Consider the following 17,633-nt stretch of genomic DNA (forward strand, 5'->3'; position numbering starts at 1 on the left):
GTGGCCGGGAGGATGGAAGAGGGGGTGGGAGGGTAGGGACGGAGAGACCGAGTGAGTCGACAGGTGTTGTGATATGGAATTGGCTGTGTATGTGTGTGAGAACTACTCTTGGACAAGTGTTGTGTGTGTTTTGTGTTATGCCTGCGGACTGGATGATTTTGGGTTGCCGACCGGGAGCCATCAGTTCATGCAATGACGTGCCTAACCTTTAGAACTTTGACTCTATTGATAGAATACTATTCTCTTTAAAGATTTTTCAAACAGTGACTCAAAGTCTTGCTATTGACAGGTCACTATTTAGCCAAATTCAATTAAGGAAAGTTTTGTCACCCAGCAATAAGAATGTTTTGATGTGAGCACGTGCAGATCTGTTTTCTCATATACTGGAACACCTTCCCTCACACAGGGAAAGGCCAGCAGGCTTCTTAGAATAAAGGGGAGGCCATTTAAGACTGAGGTGAGAAAAAACATTTTCACCCAGAGAGTTGTGAATTTGTGGAATTCCCTGCCACAGAGGGCAGTGGAGGCCAAATCACTGGATGGATTTAAGAGAGAGTTAGATAGAGCTCTAGGGGCTAGTGGAATCAAGGGATATGGGGAGAAGGCAGGCACGGGTTATTGATTGGGGACGATCAGCCATGATCGCAATGAATGGCGGTGCTGGCTCGAAGGGCCAAATGGCCTCCTCCTGTACCTATTTTTTATGTTTCTATGTATCTATGCTTCCTGCGGGAGAATGCAGTGCCCCATTTTTGAACAGGCGACTGATGGAGGACCATGAAGACTTGTATGGACCGAGATTTATTTATTGCCACTTACTGACAAATGAAGATATTATGGTTGTCTGAATGCAGCTGTAAATGCACTGCTGCAACTGCTCTCAAAATGTTATGCAATTTCCAAACTAAATCCTTTGCAACTGGTGAAATCTGAACTTTGCCCTCCAAACAAAAATGCACTTCATCAGCATTATACTTCGTAACATCTGATGCTATCTGAGAGTAAGAAAGATGTGATGTCACTCTGGTCAGGAAGATGTGTTGTAATCCAATCCAGGCGAGCACTGAGCCTCAGACAATACACTAGGTGCATTTGTTTATTATTTTAATGACAAAGCCCGATGTCCACGGCAGAGGATTGGCAATCCTAGTTATGATGTATCACGTCAAAGTGTTATATCCAAGTTAAGTTAAATTTTAATCCGTGATAAGGACTTGACAGTCGATTAAATACTTGTGAAGTGGTGTTGTAATGAAAAAGAAAAAGAAAACAGAGTGTAGAATATAATATTGCAGCTACAGAGAATATACAGATAAATTGAGTTGTCTTTCCAGTACAGCATGGACCTTCCATTAATACTGACCAGTGACCCACCATCTTGTGCAGCATTGAAATTCTTCCTGTTACATGGAAACAGAGCCACATATCCAGCATGGTGCAACCATTCTATCAATTAAGAAACATAAATACGGTTGTCGAGGTTATGGGAGAAGGCAGGAGAATGGGGTTAGGAGGGAGAGATAGATCAGCCATGATTGAATGGCGGAGTAGACTTAAGGGCCGAACGGCCTAATCCTGCGCCTATCACATGATTTTATGAAGAAGTGGAAGCAGGAGTAAACTATTCAGCCCCTCTTGCCAGTTCCAAAGGTCAGTAAATCAATTATTCTTTTACTTTAGCTACACTTTCCCACATTAATCCCATGACCATTGATTCACAAAATATCTAAAAATCTGCCCGTCTGTATCTTGAATATACTTAGCAACTGATCCACATCAGTTTTCTTGGGTAGAGAATTCTAAATATTTACAACCCACTGGGTGAAGATAACTTCTCAAATCTGTTCTGGTTGACCCACCTCTTATTCTGGCACTGTGGTATCCCCTTGAGGAGAAACATCAATTCCATATCTACTCTGTTAAGCCATTACATCTCAGCATTGAACAGCTGTACATCCTGGTCCAACCTACTCAGCTCCAGCCCTTATATTCAGTCAATAGGGTGTAAAGCATGCTCTGTGAACAGTTAAAGAACACCATCAGAGGGCAGGGCTTCACATTAGTGTCTTGGCAAAGTGGCACATCTCTATTTATAAATGCTATAATTACCCTTTTTTGGCCTAGATTTTACTTGTATTTTCATTCCTAAGCTCCTAGTGAGGTACCAATGTACATTAGAAGTCAAATCCCCCTGCTGGAAATGTACATAAAACACCCAATAAGAGTTTGCAATCCTTACAATGGTGAATAATTGGGTTTGATCTCATATTGCTGATTTTTAATGGCTACTAGACCAGGTGCGGACCCGTTGGGCTCGTCCCCCAAGGCAACATTCCACCACTGACCCATAGCCCCCAACTGCGCAGGCGCGGCTGAAGGGTTCCCGCTGTGACGCCAGAGATCCCCGTTGTGACACAAGTCACGGCTATCCTCCCCCAACTGCGCAGGCGCTGCTGGCAAGTGGGAGCGTGACTGAGACGTTTTTAATGTTCAAAACAAAATGGCAATTACCTGCAAAATATAAGATCAATGTGAACACATCTCACTCTCCCTCTTCAGTCCCATATTCCCCTCCTCTATTATCCTCCCTCTCCCTACTCTCCACCAACCCTCCTCTGCTTCCTCCCCTCACCCCCTCCCTCCCCTCCTCCCTCTTCCCCCTCCCCATTTACCTCGCATCCCTCTTCCTATTCCTATCCTCCTCCCTCTCATCCCCCAGCACTCCCTCCCCACCTCTACACCCTCCTTCTTCTTCTTTCCGCTCTCCTCCTCCCCTCACCTTTCCCTCCCTCTCCTTTCCCCTACCCTGTCACTCCCAACCTCCCTCCATAATCCCTCTCTCCTTCCTATCCCCTCCTCTCCCTCTATCCCCCTGCTCCCCCACTCCTCATCTCCCCCCTATCCCACCCCTCCCCCCCCCCCACTCTCCCTCACTTCCCCCACTGCCCTCTTCTCCCTCTATCCCCCACTCCCTACCTCCCCCACAATGAAATTTGGGATCCCATTGTGACATCGAACGCAGCTGACAGGCAGGGCAAGTGGAAAAGTGTTTTTGATAAGAGGTTTTTGTCAAGTTTAAGATGTCAATTACGTAACATATACCATCAATCTGAACGAAACTTGGCTAATGCACACTGCAGGACAATGGTGAGGAAGGTGGGCCAATAATTGTAGCGCTATCGTGTACCATTTTGCGGAGTTTCCAGAACACACGCACACGCATACAAACAAACAAACAAACAAGATGAGTTTTTGTAATATATATATAGATAGATACATCCTTAACTGCTTTTGAACTGATTGAATTCTGTCCTAAATCTTAAGAGCAATTTTCCACACCTCACCAAATAAGTAGCAAATTCAAATGTTATGTCTGTCTGTCTGTCTGTCTGTCTGTCTGTCTGTCTGTCTGTCTGTCTGTCTTTCTGTCTATCTATCTATCCAGCTCTCTCACATCACCTGCACTGTGGAGGAGATGACTACACCAAGAAGCATACCTATGCAGATTATATTATAATGAGATGGCTACAGATACTCATACTGACCCTACTGTAACATTCTACCCATGCGAATTACAAGCAAATTGACACCTTGCCCTCCCTCACAACTACCTCTTTGAGGGAAACAAACAATATAAAGATAAATAAATACACAGGTCTCAATCTTTCTCAGTTTTTAAAATGGTCTCATCAGTACCAGTGGAAACTGATAGATCATGCATTAAGAAGGTTATAACACTATAAATGCACAGTAGAATACAGCGTTTGGCATTCTCACCGCGCACTTCACTTACAAGTTGCACTCAAGTGGGAATTGAGCTATTTTGTCTCCTTTCATTATTCTGCCTGCTCAAGTAAGTTTGTTGAATACAACTGCCCAAGGATCTGAGAGACATTGGCTATATGTGTCGGGGAAATGATAGCATCAATTTGCCGGCAGTTATTTATAGCCTGCACCATCACTTTATACGGTGAGTTGTCACCGTAGAGATTGTAAGTAATATAGCAGTATTCTGCACACATCAAATGCCATCAGCTTGCTGTGAGCCACAGGAATTTTAAACATATACGGCTGTTTCCAGAGATAAAAACTTGCTCCAGGAACTTCAGCTGAAGAATGAGGTACATAACTAAAGAGAGGGTGAAGAGCAATGAAAGCAAAATCTACATTAGACAGTTGTCAATCTTATTCCCAGCTTTAAGGCTGCATGCCCTTCAGCAGGTTTGTTGTATTTGCATGGGTCTCTGATTGGTAGTGGCCACCTGACTGTGGAACTGTCCCATAACTACCTCTGGCATTGGGATTGGCTGGATACCTCCATCATGAACAGAAGTGATAGGCCATGGAGTTCGCAAATTTGCTATGACAATTCTACAAATTGCTGGAATTAAGGTTATATTTGATTTAAACCAGCAATTTAAATGACATGAGATTGTACAATACATTAAATGCCGCCCTTTGATTAAAATCAGGAAATCTGGGGAGAATTACCCCTTGAGGAGAATAGATAGAATGAATGCAGTCATTTACCCAGATCTCAGGGATAAAGAATTTCTAATGTTCACAACCTTTCAGAAGAAATCCCTACTCAGCTCTGATTTAAAAGGGAGACCTATTTTTCTGAAAGTATGACCTGATTTCTCGATACACCCACTTCAAGAAAAACCTTTTCAGCATCCATCGTGTCACTGCCCATGGAATATAATTTTTTTCAATAAAATCATCTCCAGTGTGAGGTGCTGCATTATGGGAGGTTGAATGCAAAGAGAAAGTATATAGTTATTGCAAGACCCCTAAAAGCACTGATGTACAGAGGAATCTTGAGCTCCAAGTCCATAGTTCCGAAAAAGTGGTAACACAAGAAGATAGAGTAGTAAAGATGGCGTATGGTATGCTTGCCTTCATCAGTCGAGGCACTGAGTATAAGTCAGGAAGTCATGTTCCAAATTCTGGTTGCCCTATTACAGGAGGGATGTGAAGGCTTTGGAAAGAGCACAGAAGAGATTTACCAGAATGCCGCCTGCATTCGTGAGTTTTAGCTACAAGGAAAGGTTAGAGAAACTTGGATTGTTTTCTCTGGAGGATCGGAGGTTCAGGGGAAACCCGATAGAATTATATAAAATTATAACAGCATGGCTTCAAATAGAGAACCTATGATTTTATCTTTTTAAAAAAAAATAATTTTATGTTTTCCTCACTGTGACACTCTACACTCTATGCTATATGCTCTGCATCTGATCAATATGCTTTGTCTAGAGACATCCTTGGCGTTGTCCTCCATTATTACATTTGCATTTTTCTTAGTCTTCCCAAATACCCCTTCATCTGAATCTTCTACTGCCAGATTAGATTTCCTCTCTTGATTCAAACCCCCCGGGCATTCTAATGTAAGCCCTCCAATGCAGCAGTTGCAAAAGTGCCCACAAGATACTGTTCCTCTTCAGATTCAGATGCAACCTTTCTTGTTGTATAGGGCCTGAAACAATCCAACTTTCACAGGACTCTAAAGAGCTTCCTCCACCACCATCCCTTCAACCAGGCATTTGTCTGCCCTATTTCCCATCTTCTGTATTCACAAGCATGCGGCACTGCTAATAATCTGGGCATTACTACATTCCTGCTTTATAATCTCTTTCTAAATCACTAAATCCTGCCAGCAGGTATATTTCACTTTTTTCCTCTTTCAGTGACACCAATATGAACCATAACCTCTGGTTGGTCAGAGACAACCCCTTCAGCTGTCCAGAGACAACCTTGACCTTGAAATCAATGTCAAAATCTATTACAGCCGAATGGACTGGCTTTTCCCTTACCACTATTGCTCTCCTTCTCTCCCCTTCCCGTCAACAAATTCCCACAACCCTTCACCCTTGTGTAGCTGGGCTTTCCGTGGTGCTGTGATCTTTGCTCTGTTTGCACAGCCTGAAGAAATCATTAACCTCACGTGAGATCAGCACTAAATACCTGCGAGTGAGCAAGATGGGCTCAAGAGATCCTGCACTACCTGCCTGGTTTTGCTCTTTTTTTGCTTGACAATCACTCATTCTCTCCCTGCCTGCACATTCCAAAATGTACACTTGTCATGCTTGTATCAGGCAGCACTGACAAGGTCAGCATCTAATGTATGCTCCGTTAACTTGGAAAAGGTACTGAGCCTTCTTGAAGCACTGTAGTGGTTCAAGACTTTAATCAAACAACAATGATGAATTGTGATATACGCTCAAGGCAGATGAGAGAGCTAATTGAACCTGGTAGCAATGCATCTGCTGTTCTTGTCTGTCTAAGTGGAGGAGGCCACAGGTTTGGAAGATAAATGTTATGTGAGGACTGGACCGAGCACCTGTCTTGCTCTGTGTGCTGATTTCTGGCTGGCTTTGATCCCTTGTATACGTTCCCTTTTGAAGGAAATCAGGCTAGATGTGATATCAGAGAGCTGCAGGTTCAATCACAGAGATTCAGGTAATCAGCTCAAACACATCCTTCTACAAATGTTGGTGCCATCTAATACCAATGCCCCATACACAAGCGTAGGCACGGGTTTGGTGATTCAATTGGTAAACAGAAAATTGAAAAATAAAATTCTTCATTCTGGTATAAGAGGTGACTTCGCACAAGGCTGCTATACCGTTACTCTTAGTTGTGATTTGTTAACGTGCCATATAGTGTCATACATTTCCAGAAATAAGCACAGTGACCTAATTGGATCTACTAAAGTAGTTTTCAACGGATGGGTGAAAGATGGTAATAGTAAAATTGATCTGCCACTTTAGACTGCTGCAGTGATTATACCACAGGTATAAAAGTTTGATTAGTGCATATTTAATGCAATTAACATTAATGGCATAAAGAATCAGTGTATGTGTGCTGTCCACAGACCAAAGAGCTGACGGTTAACAGTTATAGAGAAAGCCAGCCAGAAATAGGTTGTTCCATTGATACTGTTTTTACAATGAAAATTTTATGAGCAGTACTCAGTGGGAGAGATAATGGGAAATTCAATCTGCTTTAACAAAACACTTACTAATAGCAAATGCAGAATAAAAGTATGAAGTGACAAATAACAATAGATCTGGAAGGTCATGGCCAGAGTAACAGGGACAATGGGGATGCACCACACAAATATACCTGTAGTAGCCATTTAGCTTAAATCAGTATGTTATGGGGTGGGAGATTGCAACCTTCACGTGGTCCGCCCTGCTTCGACGAATGCAATCAACCTGGCGTGCACAATCAAATAAGATCAAATAGAACAAATTGTCCTACAACTTTAGGCTGTGCACACCATATGCAAGAAGAAGAGTATGTTATAATTATAACCAGTTACCTTTAAATTTTTATCTGCCTGCTATTATGTGAGAGGGATTTATACGCAGTCTGGGGCAGACTCCCAAGGAGTTTAGTTTAGTTCAATGAAGATCGTGGGAGAGACATAGTTTTCGACCATGCACGAGCATGACCACGAGTATGATTGAAATGTACTTATACAAGAAGAAGCTTTTATGAATTATCTTACTGTTTGTACTACTACAATAAAGAAACTTAATCAAGAGACTGTTTTTGGGAAGATTCATCTTTCGACGGCATTGAATGTCTCGTGGGTGCGTATGGATTATCTTCTGATCCACGGTCATCATTTAAAGTGATAATTGAGGGCTAAACCCTTGAGACGTTGTAAAAATTGTCACTATAATGCCCTTAGCACGCGGGAGATCTGTTCACGTGTTACGAGTTAACAACAGGAAAGCTGTTGTTAACTCGGTGGTAAATGATTTCCAGCCTTTGTTCCTTCTACCCATCAAGAGATGAGTGAAGAAAGAAATGACTGGGCTGTGACCGGTTCTTAATTTTGTTGGCTGGTTTCTGGAGGCAGCATGAAGTAAACATGAAGTCATATAGTGTGCTGCTGTTAATTTGTAATGGTTTAGGTTTATTAGTGTCTTATACTCTGAGGTACAGTGAAAAGCTTGTTTTGCATGCTATCCAAACAAATCAGATACTATACATAAATACAATTAAGTCAAACTCAAGTACAATTGGTAGAGCAAATGGAAAGTTTTTGAGTGCAGAATATCGTTCTCACCATTGTAGTGCACCAGTTCCAGAGACAAACTCCAATGTCTACAGTGGGGTAGAGGTATATTAAACAGAACTCTATCTTATGGAAGGACCATTCAGATGCCTGAAAACAGAGGAGAAGAAGCTGTTCCTGTGTCTGGTGTTGTGCGTGCTTCTGCAACTTTACCGAGGTGGGGAAGTTCTTTGATTATGTTGGCTACTTTTCCGAGGCATAGTGAAGTGTAGATGGAATCAATGCTGAGGAGTCTGGTCTGTGTGGTGGACTGGGATACATCCAACTCTGCAATGTTTTTGCAAAGGAGGCATTGCGATGGGGTTGGTAAAGCAAATGAGCCCATTTTACAGATTCAGATGTGCATATCTGGTGAATGTGGATGTGGCATGTGATTTCTAGTCAGGGTTCCTATGAGTGTAAGGACGTCCAGAGTGGAGGTCGAGAGGACGTAGCAGGAAAATGGATGCTAAATTAAATGCATGGAATGATTTTCCATACCGTGGGAAATAGAGAAACATGTTGTACAACTTTACAAAATATGTCAAGTTAGTGCTCTTTGAACCACCCATTTATCCAGCCTGTGCAACAGACAAAGCACCATCACTCTAAATCGTCTGGTAGGAACACACCCACATATCAAACCTACCAGGGCAGTCAAAGTGAGGTTTATTTGGAAAGTCAGGTATGGACAAAAACAGCATGAAGATCCAGAGATGAAGACATTTTGATCAAAGAATTAAACCAATATTAAATATGTCAGGGTAGCTGTTCATGTTTCACTAAGAATAAATATCATACTTTCCTTCAGACTATTTTGAACTCAAATAAAAATTGCAACAAGTGGTCCCTCAGAAGAGAGGCAAAATGTTTTAAGTGGGAAAGGAAATTTTCCTCATTTATTTACTCTTCAGATCTAATACTTTTGTGCATTCAGAAGATAAACTGCAATGATAATCACTAACTCTATTCTTTGCATTGGTGAAGGTCAAGATTTTGGATACCTGCTTTGCACCATACTGTCTGTGTCAGTGTGCTTGACGTGACAATATTGATTTAGTCAGGATTAGCACTAAATCCTTCATAACAGGAGGTTGCTTTTGATTTGATGGTGCATCCTGAGAGCCGGTCAAATGACATAGTAATACAGCTGCTGACTCTGTTATCTTTTAGTTCGGAGAGCCAAAGATTTTAACCCTTCCAGGCTTGAACGGGGCTGAGATGTGTGCTGACATTAGTTTAGGATCAGGAGTGCAGACTTAAATCAGAGCATGCAAATTGACAGTATACACATATGCCATGCAGCCACCATGTCCATTTAGAGCAAAACTACATTTGAAATTAATCCCACTTCCCAGCTCCATTGGTATGTTATGGTTCTTCATGTACTCTTCAAGGCACTTCTAAATATGGTGAGGGTTTCTGCCTCAATGACACTGCACTACCACCACCACCACCTCAGATATGTCACACTGAGATAATCAACCTACCAATGAGTGAAATAACTGCTGCTACATCTTTCCTGTATTTTGAAGAGCATAATTGTACTCCGTATTCAAGCTATAGCCAAGTTGATCGCTTACAGTTTGTGCAAGATCCTCTTGCTCTTGTATTCTATATCAGTCATTAAAGAAAGGTATTTGTATGCCTAAACCACCTTGTCCACTGTCCTTCCTATCTTCAGGAACCTATGGATATGCACTTTGAGATCTCATTCTTCCATGAGCTTTTCGGAATCCCATCTTTTATCATGTACTCCCCTAGCTTTTGCATCATCTCACGTATCTCTGGATTAAATAGGTGCCATTTTTGTGCTCACTTAATCAGTCCATTCATATGTTCCTGGAGCTGAGAACTTTCTTCTTTACTACTGACCACAGTGTCATACAGCATGGAAACAGGTCTGTTAGCCCAACACATCCATACTGAGCAAAATGACATTCTACACTAGTTCCATTTGCCCATATTTGGTCCATATCCCTCGAAACCTTTCCTATCCATGTACCTAGACAAGTGTCTTTTATATGCTGTCTGGCAGCTTGTTCCAAATACCCACCAACCTCTGAGTGAAAAAGTTGCCTCTCAGGTTCCAATTATATCCTTCTCCTCTCACTTTGAACATGTCCTCTAGTTCTTTATTCCCCTACCCTCACTAAAAGACTTCCCCCTTTCAATCCGCTCATAATTTTATACACCTCTATAAGATCAATCCTCAGTCTCCTGCACTCCATTGAATAATGGCCTAGCTTGACCATCTTTCCTTGTAGCTCAGTCCTGTCAACATCCTCATAAATCTTCCCTGCACTCTTTCCAACTTAATGACATCCCTCCGATAGCAGAATGACCAAAACTGAACACAATACTTTAAATGCGATCATGTACAATTGCAACTGTCCCAACTGTTACACTCAATACCCTGACTGATGGATAATCCGACAAGGGCCTGGAACCAAATGTTAGGCGCACTAGTCAATAATTCCCAGGCTTTTATTGCTGCCCTTCTTAAATAAAGACACAATATTAGCCGCCCTCTTCTGGCACCACATCTGTACTAATGATTCATGTATCTCAGCCAGGGCTCCAGCAATTTCTTCTCCAACTTCCCACAGCATCCTCAGATATATCCAATCAGACCTGGGAGATTTATCACTGATGATTTTGGTATCATCAGCATAATTATTAATCATGATCCTATTAACACCTTGTTACCTTCCAGGTCACACACTGGCCTGAGGTAAACATAATGCCACTTCTTGAATGTCCCTGGGTCATATTGCTGGGATTCATCTACCTTGTAGAACATATGTAATTAACGTATAATTTATGTATAAGTTATGTTTTTGCGTATCCAGATGGCTGTGACGCTTTAATTGCACCAGTACCTCACTAGTGTATATGACAATAAACTTGACTTAACATGACTTGACTTAAAATCGCATCTAATTCACTGAGGCCCTTCAGGCAAGCAATCTGCTGTTCATACCAAGCCAGCCCTTTATGTGACTCTGAAACTACTAATGTATTTGATTCTTAACTGCTTCCCGGATTGAGGAATGATTGAGGATGGGTAATAAATACTGGCATTACCAACTACATCCACATACTGTGAAGAAATAGAAAAGAAGAACGGAGAGAGGCCACATTATAGTATTTGGGAGACAAGAACATGGAAGACAATACATCTTTGAAACTGGCAGGGCAGGTGAGGAAGTGGTTATGTGAATAAATAGAGATAAGGGAGTAGAAAAGCAAGGAGGTTATGTTGAACTTTTATAAAACATTAACTGGTCCACAACAAGAGTTTGTCATCCTATTCTGCTGATCACGTTCCGGAAAGGATGTAAAGATCCTGCAGAACATGCATAGAGGCCTGAATAAATTTCAGTTACAAAAATAGACTGAAGAAGCTTATATTTGTTCTCAGAGCAGGCTAGGAGGACAATATAAGGATAGATTTACATCTTTTCCCATGAGCAAAAGACCAAGGATAGATTTTAAATGACTGCAAAAGATCTAGGTTGACAAGTTGACAAGAATAAAATCTTCATAATGCAGTGAGCAGTTATGACCTAAAATTCATTGTTGGAAAGTATGATGGATGTAGAATTAATTATGTTTTTTTGAAGGGAATACATAATCACTGAAGGCAAAAAATAACTGATGATACATTGATTGTTATTGGTATTGCTATGTTATTAGTGTTGGCATATTATAGTCATATGTACCTGGATACAGTGAAAAACGTAATTTTATGTGCAATCCAGGCAAATCATAGCACACATATGTACAACAGATAGTACAAATCAACAAAGGAAACAATTCAGAATATAATGTAGACACAAAATGCTGGAGTAACTCAGTGGGACAGGCAGCATCTCTGGAGAGAAGGAATGGGTGACGTTTCAGGTCGAGGCCCTTCTTCAGACTTTAGAATATAGTGTTACAGTTACAGAGAAAGTGCAGATATTAAAATGTGCAGATATACAGTGCCCTCCATAATGTTTGGGACAGAGACCCATCATTTATTTATTTGCCTCTGTACTCCACAATTTGAGATTTGTAATAGAAAAAAATCACATGTGGTTAAAGTGCACTTTGTCAGATTTTAATTAAGGCCATTTTTATACATTTTGGTTTCACTATGTAGAAATTACAGCTGTGTTTATACATAGACCCCCCCCCCCCCCCCCATTTCAGTGTACCATAATGTTTCGGACATAGCAATGTCATGTAAATGAAACTAGTCATGTTTAGTATTTTGTTGCATATCCTTTGATGACTGCTTGAAGTCTGTGATTGATGGACATCATGAGTTGCTGGGTGTCTTCTCTGCTGATGCTCTGCCAGGCCTGTATTGCAGCCATTTTTAGCTTATGCTTGTTTTGGGGGCTAGTCCCCTTCAGTTTTCTCTTCAGCATATAAAAGGCATGCTCAATTGGGTTCAGAACGGGTGATTGACTTGGCCACTCAAGAATTGACCATATTTTAGCTTTGAAAAACTCCTTTGTTGTTTTAGCAGTACGTTTGGGATCATTGGCTTGCTGTAGAATGAACCGCCGGCCAATGAGTTTTGAGGCATTTGTTTGAACGAGCAGATAGGATGTCTATACACTTCAAAATTAACTATGCTACTATCATCAGCAGTTGTATCATCAATGAAGATAAGTGAGCCAGTACCTTCAGCAACCATACATGCCTAGGCCATAACACCCTCACCACCGTATTTCACAGATGCTTTGGATCTTGGGCAGTTCCTTCTCTCCTCCATACTTTGCTCTTGCCATCACTCTGATATAAGTTAATCTTCATCTCATCTGTCCACAAGACCTTTTTCCAGAACTCCAGTTGCTCTTTTAAGTACTTCTTGGCAAACTGTACTTTTGCGGCTAACCAGTGGTTTGCATCTTGCAGTGTAGCTTCTGTATTTCTGTTCATGAAGTCTTCTGCGGACAGTGGTCATTGACAAATCCACACCTGACTCCTGAAGAGTGTTTCTGATCTGTCGGACGGGTGTTTGGGGATTTTTCTTTATTATTGAGAGAATTCTTCTGTCATTAGCTGTGGAGGTCTTCCTTGGCCTGCTTGTCCCTTTGCGATTAGTAAGCTCACCAGTGCTCTTTTTCTTCTTAATGATGTTCCAAACAGTTGATTTTGGTAAGCCTTATGGTTTGGCTGATGTCTCTAACAGGTTTATTCTTGTTTCTCAGTCTCATAATGGCTTCTTTGACTTTCATTGGCACAACTTTGGTCCTCATGTTGATAAACAGCAATAAAGGTTTTCCAAGGTGATGGAAAGACTGAAGGAAAGACTAGGTGCTGAGAGCTCTCTTATAACCGCATCTTATATGCACCTGAGCAATTACAAACACCTGTGAAGCCATGTGTCCCAAACATTCTGGTGTCCTGAAATGGGGGTACTGTGCAAACTTAGCTGGAATTTCTACATTGGTGAAACCAAAATGTATAAAAATGGCCTTTATTAAAATCTGACAATGTGCACTTTAACCACATGTGATATTTTCTATTACAAATCTCAAATTGTGGAGTACAGAGGTAAATAAATAAATGATGGGTCTTTGTCCCAAACATTATGGAGGGCACTATAAAAGTGCAAGGACTCCAATGAGGTACAAAGAAAGATTGAGAACACATCCTTAGCTTATGAGAGTTTTGTTTGTTTGATAACAATGGGGAAGAAACTGTTCTTGAATCTGGTAGTATGATGAAGAAAAGGTTAATTGAACAGACTGGAGATTCTTGCAAAGACAGGCATGGACCTACTAGGCTGAATGGTCTCTTTTTGTGCTTCAATGATTCTTATGGAAGTTTTATAACGTTAAAATGGGGGTGATATAGCAGTACTGCCCCTAATTCTCTATTGTTTCCATAGCGGCTCTGCTCCAGCTCTGGTGCTTTGATCTGCCTTTATACAATTAACTCTTAGAATATATTATGAATAATGAATCCAAATATCAGGGGTCAACATAATCCAAGTTAAGCTCAATTGTTCATGGGCTGTTTTTTGCTACTATGCTTAAATAAAGAACCAAGAAAAAGTCAGCACCTTCTATCAGCCATGTCTATTTTTTTTCTATACATCAAAGCACAAAGTAAAATATACCTCTAAAAAGGTGACTTATTATGTTGAAAGTATCTTAATGCAATCACTCATGTCACATGTACTGTCTAACCAGATCAATAAAACCATATAAAGATTCACATCACATGCCAAAAATTCTTGTTCCAACAATTGGCAAACAATTTCTTACCCCTGAACATCAGAGTCAACTAGGATGCGAACAAGAATTCCCGTCACAGCTACCAGTATTGGATAATGATCCACGCTCTCCAAACCTGAGGAAAAGAATGGAGTGAATAATATCACAAGCATATTAATTAAAAAAAAAAAAGAGAATATTTAAGATGCTGCATTAATCTACATCAAAGCAAAATTGTTGCAAGAAAGTGTGTATGATCAGAGCCTTCATATGGGTGTCATTCTGCATAGACATGCTTTAGCCGAATAGATTTTGTATTCCAAAGAAATCTAGGGGTTTGGAGAATCAAATGGGAACACAAACGTGAGGTATACAATCAGCTTACTGAAGAGCAGTGCAGGTTCATTGTGCCATTTTAGTCTACCTCTGCTTCTTTTACTATTGCAATGTTAAACAAGACTGGGGCATATAAACCTCTAACCCGCTGGCTGCAATGCAACTTTGGGCCACCCTGCTGCTCAGATATTTTCCAGAATTTCATTCATGGTTACACATCAGTTTGACCATTTTACTCCACTGTCTTTTAACAGCATCTATACATATGTATTTTACTCTGTTAAAATGCTACTGCTATCCACTTTGTCATAGAGTCAAATAACCAACCATATCCATGGTGAACGTTTTTTCCTGTCCACACCAATCTTCTATGCCTGCATTAAGACCAATTCAAATGCCTGGTTAAATTGTTTCTAATCCCACAACCTCTGGGCAGTGCATTCCAGATATCAACCACACTCTGTATAAAAAGAGTAATATAATCACAGTGGTAAAATCTAACAATGAGCTGGAAAGATATCCAAAACCTGCTCAAAAATGAGATATTATGGAATATTTTAAAGACAAGAGAAGCAAATAGGTTTAGGAAGGGAGGTTATCTGAATATCTGACCCATAGGAAAGGAGAACAAGACTGAATGGAGACAGGATTATGGCTGGGCCTGGAAGAGATATTTCATTGCATTAACAGCCTGCATAATAATTCAACCCTTAGCAGAGTCTGATTATTCTGAAACATGGTAAAATTAGATGAACAAGGGATTTCCAGACTTCTGTACTAATTAATCAAACAGCAACAAATCCAAATGATTTATATTTTCATAATAGTTGTCACTTAACTAATTGCAATAAAACATACTGCTAGCCTATCCTCCTCTTCTACGCAGTTAATCCTACCTAAATCTGCCCCCTTCCATCTCCATCATTCCCAAGGCACCCACAACGCAGCATACTAGAACAGCTGCTGTCTCACGGCTCCAATGACCCAGGTTCATTCCTGAGCTCCTGTGCTATCAGTGCAGAGTTTGCACTTTCTCCCTGTCACTGCGTAGATTTATCCCGGTTTCCTCTGATATCTCATATATGTGTGGGTTGGTAAATTAATTGCTCTCTTGTGCGTAGGTGAGCAATAAGGAGCTGATGGGAAAATTCATGTCATCTGCAGACTTACTGGAGATTTTTTAGGGTTGAAACTGGTGGAATGGAGAAAAAAAATCAGTGGATACATTACATTTGGATTTTCAGAAGATCTTTCATCAGAAACACCGCGGTGCTGGCTCGAAGGGCCGAATGGCCTACTCCTGCACCTATTTTCTATGTTTTTTCAAAAAATGGTTGAGACAGGATATAGTGATAAGCAATAAATTAGTTTGGGGTGCCCTGCCATAACCTGTAAGGAGCCACAGGAATCAGTGCTCGAACCCCAGCGATTTACACATACAGTAATGATCTTGCTAAGGGGAACAAAAACAATATTTCTAAATTTACATATTACTCATGACCTGGAATTTTGAGTCAGCACAATGCAAAGAGGCTGCAAAACAATTTAGACTGAGTGGGCATGTACATGGCATATATGGTGAAGTGTGGATACATGTGAAGTTATCCACTTTGCTGGGAAAATCTGATAGGTACACATGATGATAAATTGGAAAATGTTGATGCAAAAAGGGATCTGAGTGTCCTTGTAAACCTAACACTAAGGTGCAGCAAGCAGTTAAGATACAAATGGTATATCGACCTTGAGTGCAAGAATTTTTTCAGTGCAGGTACAAGGGAATATTGTTGTGATTCACGAATGAGAAAGAGTACTTCATAAATGCATGTTTTCTTGATCAAAGGGGGTAGTACTGCATTTGGACAAATTCCTGAACATACATGCTTTCTGTGTATATCACTCGGAAGCAAGGCAGTATGGTTGTGGATCCTGCTCCCAATCTGTTCTGGCAGTTACATACATCGAAATGTCAAAGTACTTCACACACACACAATTCTTACCAGATGGTAGTTAACAGGGAGGCAATGCTGTCTGTATACATTCCAGGTCTCGAGCACATTTGTGAACCAAGGAGTGAAGGTGCCTATTCTAACTTTCCTGAATAGTGGGACTGTGTTTCTTACATACACATTCTTGAATAGGGGGACTGTACTTCATACCTACATATTCCTGGTGTACATCTTTAAGTGTAAAGCATGTTATCAGCTTTTTATACACTAATCCTTAATGGGCCAACGCTCTATGGTCAAGTCACTGTCCCTCAATCTCAGAGGAGGTGAGGGACAGTGACCCGGGGGTCGGGCATCGGAGTGGAGCCTTAGCCCAAGATACATCCCCGCGGCTCCGGAGGTGGCACCGACGCCCCCACTCACCCGGTCCACCCCTGGCTCCGGGGACGGGGTTAAAACTTCATGCGGTGTGGACAGAGCGGCCGACGGACAGAGCCGCCGGAGGTGAGGGTGGGAGGCGTGAGCAGTGCCTCGGGGGGGGGGGGGGGGGGGGGGGGGTCGGTGCTGGGACCACCGCCGTGTCTCACCTATCACACCATCTGCACGGGAATGTGAACGTGGGAGCGGCAGCATCTATAGAGCGGTAGACAAAAATGCTGGAGAAATGCTTGAGTCTGAAGAAGGGTCAAAGTCAGACATAGATGCTGCTTCACCCGCTGAGTTTCTCCAGCATTTTTGTCTACAATGCCATTTTAAATAGTTTGCAATGGGCTTAAGCCAATCAAATTGCTCGTTCTTTACGGGAAACCCGCCGACAGAAAACTTTTCTCATTGGTGAGTGTGGAGGAGAATGACTTTATTTATTTATGTATATATTTTAAAATATATATTTTTTGAGTGTGTCATCAGCGTGAGAGGGTGAGGATTTCATGAAATGCGTCAGTCTCACGCACAGTGCATGAGAGTTGGCGGCCCTGCATCTGTTACATAATGGTACGCAAGTTGTGTTCTTAACCAGTGGGTTCATAACAGACCTAATCTCAGTGCAGACCAGTGTCAAACAAG

The 17,633-nt window shown here is 41.3% G+C and overlaps 1 protein-coding gene across 4 annotated transcripts in view; it reads right to left on the bottom strand.

The window, feature by feature from the left end:
• Positions 1-17,633, bottom strand: part of rnf123 (ring finger protein 123) — a 204,342-nt gene that overhangs the window by 59,971 nt on the left and 126,738 nt on the right. For all 4 annotated transcript variants that reach the window (XM_033036858.1, XM_033036859.1, XM_033036857.1 and 1 more), the window contains exon 35: positions 14,338-14,422. In XM_033036858.1, the coding sequence (XP_032892749.1) occupies positions 14,338-14,422 (85 nt within the window). The remainder of the gene's footprint in view (positions 1-14,337; positions 14,423-17,633) is intronic.

This window comes from Amblyraja radiata, chromosome 18, assembly GCF_010909765.2.
Source record: "Amblyraja radiata isolate CabotCenter1 chromosome 18, sAmbRad1.1.pri, whole genome shotgun sequence".
Classification (NCBI taxonomy): Eukaryota; Metazoa; Chordata; class Chondrichthyes; order Rajiformes; family Rajidae; genus Amblyraja; species Amblyraja radiata.